This window comes from Microtus ochrogaster, linkage group LG2 (assembly GCF_000317375.1).
Source record: "Microtus ochrogaster isolate Prairie Vole_2 linkage group LG2, MicOch1.0, whole genome shotgun sequence".
In the NCBI taxonomy this organism is placed as follows: domain Eukaryota; kingdom Metazoa; phylum Chordata; class Mammalia; order Rodentia; family Cricetidae; genus Microtus; species Microtus ochrogaster.
Genome location: NC_022028.1, coordinates 34470619 through 34480676, shown reverse-complemented (window position 1 = coordinate 34480676; position 10058 = coordinate 34470619). Strand labels below are relative to the sequence as shown.

Here is a 10058-nt window from a genome sequence, read left to right as displayed (position 1 = left end):
AAGAAGAAGAAGAGGAAGAGGAAGAGGAAGAGGAAGAGGAAGAGGAAGAGGAAGAGGAAGAAGAAGAAGAAGAAGAAGAAGAAGAAGAAGAAGAAGAAGAAGAAGAAGAAGAAGAAGAAGAAGAAGAAGAGACCATGAAGCATGCCCACATGCCTGCATGGTGGCTCAGCCTATGGAGGGGGAGGGAGGCCCTGGCTAAAGAAGGGCAGAGCTCCGTCCATATTTGGGCTCCAGATGGGTCTCTTCCTCTCTTCACAGATCCCTGGGGGAAGTGGGAGCACGGAGCACGGTACCGCACAGCAGGTGGAAGGGGCGGCGTGTGTATATAAAGAGGCAACAAGAGGGACGAGCAGGTCTGAGGCCTCCTCAGGGAAAATGTCTCTCTAACAGCTCTCCGCTGATCGCAGGCTGTTTTGGCAGCCATGGGGTCCTCCCAGATAGTCCCCCTGCTCCAGAGCCACAGCGCTCTGGCCTGCCCACACTGCCCCACATCCGTCAGTGTGGCGCACCTGCTTCACCATGTCCTCGTAGGCCTGGATAGCTGCCTCCTGGCAGGACACCTCATTAAACTTGCCAGGGAAGGGCCCGGTGCTGCCTGTGGCCAGGATGAGATGGGAGAAGGGCAAGGCCTAGAGAGGATAAGAAAAAGATGCGTGAGTTAAGTAAGTCGGGCCGGAAGGGCTAGGCCTCTGCCTCCAACAGCTGGACACCAGGGATCATGGAGCGTTGCAGAAAAGAGGCTTCTTGGGTTGGGATTATGAGGCAACGCCCTGTTCCACCTCTCCTCATGTTCAGAGCTCTGTACAGCCAAGGGCCCAAGGAGGAAGAGAAAACACCATACTAATGGGTTAATACATATAAGGTACAGGAGCAAAGATCACCTAAGGACGCAAGAGAGCATGGGGTGTAGAGCTAACCGGCATAGGAGCCAGGAGCAGGAGACTGCCTGGGGAAGGGGGGGGGGACACTAAGCAAGACTCACACCTCCATTGTGGAGATGGTTTGGAATCTTCTGGACTTTTGTTTTTGATACTGGGTCTCGTGTAGCCCAGTTCCGTAGCCATGGATGACCTTGAACTTCTAACCTCCTGCTTCCAGCTCCAATGTAACTGGGATTATGTGGCACGTACCACCGTGCTCTGGAGTGGGAATTCATTCAGCCTTTGGGGGTACCGGACTTAGGGGCGTGGTCTTTTTGTCTGAGTACATGATCGCTTTTAAGAGCTAGGAGTGGGCTCTCTCGCTCTCTTGGTTTGTGGTCAGAGTTCCGTTTGCAGCTCTCGGGGCCCACAGAGCAGAGGACAGGGAGACTCTCTACTTTTATTGTGTGAGTGTTCCCCAAGTAAACATGTGGGGCTGGAGAGATGGCTCAGCGGTTAAGAGCAGTGCCTGTTCTTCCAAAGGTCCTGAGTTCAATTCCCAGCAACCACATGGTGGCTCACAATCATTTGTAATGAGGTCTGGTGCCCTCTTCTGGCCTTCAGGCATACATGCAGAAAGAATATTGTATACATAATAAATAAATATTTAAAAAAAAATAGTAAACATGTGTTATTCTTTTCCCCAGGTTCTCATGGACTTCCCTATTTACGCCTACAGCGCTCAGTGCTGAGAAGCAAACCCGGGGCTTCACGCACGCTAGGCAGGAATTCTACTAACTGAGCCACATCCCCGATTCCTCTCTTGGATATTTTAGACTCCTCCATCTATCATGCCAAAAGGGGGAGAATGACACTTATGTAAAGGCTCAGGACAGTGCCCGGCATGTAGAAAAGGCTCGGGCAATCCCAGCCACCCTCTGCTTGTGTCTGCTGTGACTGAGCCTTTGTCACCAAGAATGTCCTGTGAAGCAGAAAGTGGGACCTGGAGCCCACAGATGGTTCCTTGGCCTTGAGGGGGGGCCTATTCCCACCCAGGCACCCACACACTCACCTCACCACCCTGTAGCAACACAGTATGGTTCTTCAGGTCTATGCCAATCACTTTGCCCTGTCGGAAGTTGTCCCTGAAGGTCACTGAGTAAGAAATGAATGTCTTTTTGGCAAAGCCTGGGAACGGACACAGAAGACGTCACAGGGTCAAACGGGGTTGAAACGTTCCCAAGTCACATACCCACAGGGGTGCTCTTGGCCACAGCCAGGCCAGTGGGTATACCCAGATGTCCACTCCACCCTGAAGTTCCCGTCTGGTACTCAGAAGACCCTAAGCTCTGATAAAGAAGTTCTGTAAAGAACTGGCACTTCTTTATGGAAGATGCTTAAGACCAGAGGCTTGAGTTTAAGAACGAATCTAAGGCCTGGAGTAACTTGCCCCAAATGGAGAAAATGCCCCCAGCTCTGACATACCCCATAACAGTGACAAGACTGAGCTCTCAAAAGAGCAACTCACCACTCTCCACCGAGGCCCGGAGGGCTGCCACATTGTGGTGGAAGGAGTCCTTCATGTCCACCAGCATGAAGGGGATGTTCTGTGCCTGCAGCTGGCTGGCGGCCGCTATCCCTCCAAAGCCCCCGCCCACGATGACCACGTGCACAGCTCCCGTATCCACCGAGACCTGGGACCCCATCTCGAACTGGGTGCTGTTGGGCTGGGAGAAGAGACTACATCAGATTCAGGGGAATGAGAGAACAGGGTGTCCATGGCAAGAGACGGGCTGACATCAGGAGTCTTCCTCGATCACTCTGCTCTCCTCCTTATTCTCTGAGACAGGGTCTCTCAGCTGAACCCAGAGCTAACCAATCTGGCTAGTCAAGCAAAGACACATATGTGTGCGCGCGTGTGCACACACACCACACACACACACACAAGTACATAAAAATTTAACTTTAAGAAGTGGGGCCCTACCAGGCGGTGGTATCACACGCCTTTAATCCCAGCACTCGGGAGGCAGAGGCAGGCGGATCTCTGGGAGTTCGAGGCCAGCCTGGTCTACAAGAGCTAGTTCCGGGACAGGCACCAAACCTACAGAGAAACCCTGTCTCAAAAAACCAAAAAAAAAAAAAAAAAAAAAAAAAAAAAACAAAAAAAACCCCTGAGGTTTCAAGTACTTGCTCTTTCTTGTCTTCCCCATGGGAGGGTGCAGCAGAGGTTGGCTCCTTGACTTTGAACTTTCCAGCCTTCAGAGCCATGAGCCAACAAATTTCTGCTCCTTATAAGCTCTCCAGTCTGCAGCAGTCTGTAGCAACACCAGGAACAGACTGAGATCACAGGGGAGGAGTCAGCCTACCATGGGATAGGTCACTCCAAAGCAGCAACACCCCTCACCCTGGGGACATCTAGGAGGTGTGACCCAAGACACAGTGGTGGTTACCGGAAGAGACCTGCCTGGGGGGAAAAATCTCAATGACTGTCCGCAGTGAGGAAAGGGGGGGGGGGGAAGCACCAACTATCTGGTAGACCCTGTGCTGGGAAGGGAGAGCAAGGCCCTGACGGAGGCTGAGAGGAGAAGCAAGAGATCGATCATCTGAGAATGTGCCTGCAGTGGGCATAGCCTAAGCTTGAGGCCCACTACTTGGACTGGGGCAGGCTACGCAGTTCCCAGCACACTGAGAGCAAACCTTGGTTGAGCCTCAGGAGCTAACATTCTACAACCTTTGGCCCAGAGCTGGTTGTTGAGGCATCTAAGGCGGAAAGAGCCCATCTAGGTCACTAGACACAGAACTGCTGAGTCCAGAGACAGAAGCAGCTGGAAGGTACCAGGACTCACCTGGCACCTGCAGGAGGCTATCAGGATCACTGGCAGGATCCTGGAGTCTGACCCTATGCCTCCAGCCCAAATGAACCCCAGAGACGAACACGTGATCTTGAGGCTTGCCAGTGTGAAGAGAACCACCCATCCATGTGAGGGCCAAGTCTCTCCGGCCAAGATCTAGACAGCAGGAGAAGGGTTTCTGGGTGGTACTGTCTCAGATCAAAGGACATCCTACTCCTTCAGCCCTGGTCAGGTCAGAAGAAGGGACGTCTAGGGAGACACTAAAGACAGAAAAGCTACATAAAGCAGCCAGAGAGGCCCAGGAGGCAATACTCCCTCTCCTCCTCTAACTCCTCAGAGGGATGCCCCCAGCTAATTCTGAGTATTCAGCAGGATAACTATGCCAACTGAATAGAAGATGGATATCCCAGGGAACTAAGCCCCAGGAAGACACAGATACCCAGTCGGAGGCAGGAATGAACACCAGTGGATTAGCAGGGGCTAGAAACAGGGAAGGTCATAAGGTGGACCCCAGCGGGCTATGTTCCACTTGCCCCCTTCTGTGTGGGCTGAGTCAGTGAGTAAGAGTTCAAGGCACATGTAGCAGAAATGTGGGGAGAGCAGGTGACAGGCCAGCACAGATGTCACTAAGATCCCATCATGCCAGATGGGCCAACAAAGCTGCCCTTGCCTCTCCTGAGAATGCCATCCCCCAGAGGGGTGAGTGACAGGGCCTTACTGAGCTGACAAAAGTCCAAGATGCCTCAGCTCCTCCCTGATCACCTAGCTGCTTCTGCAAAGGGCAGACTTTGGCTACGCTCAACAAAGTCAGCCCCCAGTAAACCCAAATTGCTGCTCTGGCCTTGAGGATCAAGAACGGCAAGAAAAAAAAAGAGGCCGTTTCTCACTTCTTGCTGCTCTCTCTGGAATCTTCCTTCTCTCTCCTCCACTGACCTCTGCCACCCTCACTTGGGGGATTGAAGGCCAGCAACTCTCTTGAACATTCCAGCTCCTTTCCCAATACTTGGACACACTAATTGTCCTTGGTTCTTCTCTGTCCATTCTTGCCTGCCCCTCCCCGGAGTGGGTAGGGGGTGGGGGTAGAGCAAGGTTCCTCTTCACTGGGCCATAACCTACTTGGCCAGCCACCTAAAACCAAAGGCCCAGGCTGCAGTCCTCCACTTCCAGCTACAGACCCTGCGATTGCTCCAAATACATGCCTGGAATGAATGATCGTTACTTATGTATATGAATGTGCTCAATATGGCAGCCAGACCGGCCCACAGAAACCTCCATTGGTGGGAGACTCTAGAAGAGGCTCCCACACACCCATATAGCCTATTGGTTTTTAAAGAGTGAAGCTGGGTGGCGGCGGCGAAAGCCTTTAATTCCAGTACTTGGGAGGCAGAAGCAGGCAGATCTCTGTGAGTTCTACAAGAGATAGTTTCAGGATAGGCTCCAAAGCTACAGAGAAACGCTAACTTAAAAAACAAAACAACAACAACAAATCAACAACAACAAGAATGAATAGAATTTTTCCATGAAAGGCTTGTTCATGGGCAAGTCAGGCAACAGGATCATCACCCCCTTTGCGAGCAGTAAGACACAGCACTTTGGTGTATGCACGCACACTTTTGTGACTGCTGCAAGCTTGGCGTTCCCTGTCACTTTGCGTTTCATACGTGTGGGGTTTTCATCCTATTTTGGAAAACAAAAGCTTAGCCACTGGAGGATGCTCCACCTTTATCAGATCTGACCCCGTTCCCTGAACCATGACATAGTTCCCTGAGCCATAACACTAGGCTAAGAAGAGGTTTCTACTTTCTTAGCTTTCAGTTGCTTAAATTGCTAAACATTCTAAACATGCTACACATTGCTAAAGCGGGTGTTGTTTTGGCAAAAATAATTAAGCTTCAACAGCGAGACAGGGCTGTGGAGATTGGAGATGTCTCAGGAAAGTGTAAAGTGTCTGCCAGGCAAGCGTGGCTTCTGAGTGTGTATGCCAAAGACTCACTTAAGAGCTGGTGGCTCAGACCTGCAACTCCGGCACCCCATAAGCAGAGACAAACAGATCCCTGAAGGTGACTGGCCAGCAGGCCTAGGCAAATCAATGAGCTTCTGATTTGGAGAGACATTGTCTCAAAGGAAGAAAAAAAAAAGAGGGACCAGAAATGGCTCGGGTCTTAAATCCCAGCACTCTGGAGGCATAGGTAGAGGTCGGCAGATCTCTGTAAGTTCAAGACCAGTCTGGTGTACATAGAGAATTCTAGGCTAGGTAGGGCTACAAAGTGAGACCCTGCCATAAAAAAATAAAATAGGTGGGTGCTTTTCAAGGAAGGGTGCCCATGTCAACTTCATACACACGCATACGCACGCACAAGCTACACAAGGAAGCTAGCTGTGATGGTATATCACACCTGTGATCCCAGATCAACATAAGTTCAAGGCCAGCCTTAACCAAATAGTGAATTTTAGAGCTATAGAGTAAGACTCTATCTCAAAAAGGAAATAGTGAGATAGGTCTATGATTATATGATTTTTAATCAAATATAATTTGTATATAAGAGTTACCATCTAAAGTGGAAATTGGCAGGTTTTATTATACTTTCCAGATTGAACAACCACAACTATCAATCCAGAAAACTTTCATTACGGTGTGATACCATCAGATGTAAATCCAGCACTCAGGGGACACAGAGGTGGACGGATAGAGTTCGAGGTCCGTCTAGAATGCGTATGGAGACCCTGTCTTAGAGAATCCTTTGGCGGCTAACATACCTGTCTCCATGGACTGCCTACCCTACATGTTTAGTGCAAACAGACCGTACAACACATAACCTCTTGTATCTGGTTCCTTTCCCTGGCTTGTATGGTGTCTGTTTCTCCTTCACATGGCCAAATAACATTATCATATGACTACACCACATTCTCATGGGTGATTCAACATCTTAGCCTTCACTTCCTGGCTGTTGTGAACAGCGCAGCCATGGATGGACATCTGTGCTCCAGGTTTTACATGGCCATGTTTGGAAGTTTAGCCTATGGCTATGGGAGAACTGCTGAGTCATGGGGAACTCTAGGTTTAACTTTCTCAGACATTCCCAGCAAGGAAGCACAGAGAATCTCAACTAAAAATACTGGGTTCAGAAATACTAGCTAAAAGCAGTGGTTCTCAACCTTCCTAATGCTGCGACCCTTTAACACAGTTCCTCAGGCTGTGGTGACCCCCAGCCATAAAATTATTTTTGTTTTTACTTTGTAACTGTAATGTTGCTACTGTTATGAATCATAATATAAGTATCTGTGTTCTCCAATGATCTTAGGTGACCCCTGTGAAAGAGTTGTTTGAAACTCCTCCCCTCCTTAAAAGGGTTGCAACCCACAGGTTGAGAACCCCTGGCTTAAAATAAGTCTCAAGTGCTGGAACATAGTTCTTTTGGTGGATCATTTGCCTAGCGTGCACGAAGTCCTGGGTTTGATTCCTAGCATCACAGAAACCAGGTGAAGCTCACTTTTACAAGTGAGAAGCAGGGAGAAGCAGGAGGTTCAGAAGTTCAAGGCTGGCCTTGGATACATAATAAGTTTGAGGCTGCCAAGATCTACATGAGACCCTGTCCCCCTAACCATCCCCCACCCCTTAAAAAAACAATGGTACAGCATTTCCTAAGTAATTGGACCATTGCCTCATCTCCCAAAACATACACACACGTGCACTGATGTGGTTCACACTTGAACCTGCCTATCAGCCGTATTCTCTGCCATGCAGCCTGATCCCAGGGTCAGAGTCCTTCAGAAGTCTACTACTGGAACACATTTCTGCCATAGCTGTCGAGAGGTCAAACCTCAGACAACACAGAACAGGAGCTGTGTACACCCAGGCCAACGAGAGGCCAGGCCATCCCTGTCTTAAAAAAAAAAAAAAAAAAAAAAAAATAATCACAAATACACCACACAGTCATTTGAATCATCCTGGCTTATACAGGGACAATTTCAACACTGACACAACCGAAGTGTGACTCAATGGGCTATGATGTCTCTCTTCCACTGGGGAAGAGAGGTGATGGCTCCCCTCTTTGGACACCAGGGACCAGGCTGAGGGTGGGCACTCTGGGGAACGCACTCCCAAATGTACCCTTGAAAAACACCCAGTGCTAAAGGACGAAGAGAGGAGGGAAGTCGCTTCGGTATCACAGACACTCCTGTACTCAAACCCCACCCACGTGACTTGCACAGCCCATCGGCTGTGCACCTTCATCTACCACCAGGCAAAGTTCACTGACAGTACAGTACTTGATAGGCCCAGTTCTATTGCTTATGGGTGAATGGTCCTGGAAGGGCCTAACATTGACTGGGGTCAGTTTCCTGGTGACTCGGAGGCAACCTGGGTCGATCCTGATGTGCAGCCCCCTTGGGGTACTCCTTTAGGTGTGGCTGAGCACTTGGGGTATGTGAGCAGCAGACAATGGCTCATGTTAGAAGCTGATGGCAGCCTTGGAGGAAAGGTGCTGAGTGGGGAGACCTGGAAGTCCCTTCCCAAACGGTCTGCACCTGTTCTCTCGCAGGAGACTCCTAAGACAGCTGAGCCCTCCCGCCCCTCCCCTTAAATTCCTGGGTCAAAGAGATCTAGGAGAGAGAGTGGATCCAGCCATAGCTGATCCTGTTTTGGCAGAACCCCGACTTCGCGGGGGTGGGGAGGGGGCAGGGTGAAGCAGGCCTCCAATGCACCCGAACTGATGATCACTTGGGCAACCCCACTCACTTTCCGTGAGATCCCTAAGGGTCTCCTCCCTGCGATCAGACACAGCAGTCCTTCAGTCTGAGAACCCTCCCGGGATCGGGACAAAGCCTGCCCGCCTGCTCGCCTGCCCCGCCGCCCCTGAGAGTCCAGCTCCCCACAGGGCCCTAAGTTCCCGGAAAGACTTAGGGGGGGATTTAGGGGCGGGGAATCCGGTCCTACGGGTCGGTGCTGGGTATCCTAGGCAACGGCACCTCCTCGCAAAGTCGTGGTCCCTGTCGTTCCTCCACCGTTACCCCACTGCACCCGGGAATAAGGGCCCAGGCGACCTCACCTGCCGCTGTCCGCGTGTCTTCCGGCGGCCGCGGAGGCCCTGGCCAGGGCGTGCCCATCGCTGTCCTAGGCCTGCGGCGCCGCCCCGAGTTCCGCCCATCCCTACTGCCCTGACACTGACCTTGACCGCCTCCAACTTAGAGACTTTGTTCGCTGCAGCAGTCTTAGCCTTTCTGCCTGCCAGCGCCCCGCGCCCCAGTTATGCCTGGGTTTCTGGGAGACACCTGTAGGTCTTATACCCTCCCCACCCCCACGTGTGTGTGCTCTAGCTGTGCCTCCTTCATGTATGTGCAGGGGGGCTGAGTGCCTCTTGTGTGCCCAGCCCTGGTTACTGCACTGGGGGCTTTAACAAGAAGAGTGGAACCAGTGTATCTTTTGGTCAGGTGATGGCCTGGGGAAAAACGGGACTAAGCCCAAAACTAGGGACGCCGCTCAGTAGGGTAGACTGCCTATCCTGAATGCCCTAGGTTCCTTACCCAGCATTACAAATGCAGAGCGTGGTGGTGACTGTGATCCTAGAACTTGGGTGATGGAGACAGAATTAGAAATTCAGGGTCGTCCTTGGCTACTACAGACAGTTTGAGACCAGTTTGGGCTTCCTAAGATCTCATCTGAAAATGAAACCATTAAACCACTGCCACCACCAAAAACATCTCTTGTCACCTATTGTGTTGAGAATAACTTTGTTTGTTTGTTTGTTTTTTGAGACAGGGTTTCTCTGTAGCTTTGGTGCCTGTCCTGGAACTAGCTCTTGTAGACCAGGCTGGCCTCGAACTCACAGAGATCCACCTGCCTGTCTCCCAAGTGCTGGGATTAAAGGTGTGCGCCACCAATGAGAAAACTTGAAGGCTGAAAAAGGTGTTAGACCTCTGTCCCATACTAAAGTCAGCACTGGGAGAGGAGGGGAGTGAGCATGCGTGCAAAGTGGCAGAAGGGTGACAGAGATATGAAAGTCAGTGTGTTCTAAGTGACAGTCTCCAGGGAAAAATAAAAGATAGGCCATCTGTCTCAATGTAGATATGGTCCCCTGCCCTGGGAACAGTAGGCAATTGTCTGTGAGGTCACTTACACGTCTGAGCTGGCTGTCCTAGCTCATGCCTGTACTCGCAGTAGTAGTACATGCCTGTGCCTGCAGCCACTGAGGAGGCTGAGACGGGAGGATCACAAGTTCACCATACCCTGAGCTACAGAGTGAGACCTGTCTCTAGACGTGTGTGTGTGTGTGTGTGTGTGTGTGTGTGTGTGTGTGAAAGAGAGAGAGAGACACACTATTTCCTTTTTCCCTTTGAACACTTATTT

At 50.9% G+C, this 10058-nt stretch overlaps 1 protein-coding gene across 1 annotated transcript in view; it reads right to left on the bottom strand.

Moving 5' to 3' along the window:
- The window catches only part of Aifm2 (apoptosis inducing factor, mitochondria associated 2), a 17723-nt gene extending 8767 nt beyond the window's left edge, over positions 1-8956 (bottom strand). Inside the window, exons 1-4 of the mRNA XM_026785392.1 lie at positions 8761-8956; positions 2389-2587; positions 1933-2048; positions 389-629 (exon numbers count right to left, since the gene is read on the bottom strand). Coding sequence (XP_026641193.1) covers positions 389-629; positions 1933-2048; positions 2389-2587; positions 8761-8859 — 655 coding nt within the window. The 5' untranslated portion in view covers positions 8860-8956. The remainder of the gene's footprint in view (positions 1-388; positions 630-1932; positions 2049-2388; positions 2588-8760) is intronic.
- Positions 8957-10058: the final 1102 nt, after the last annotated feature.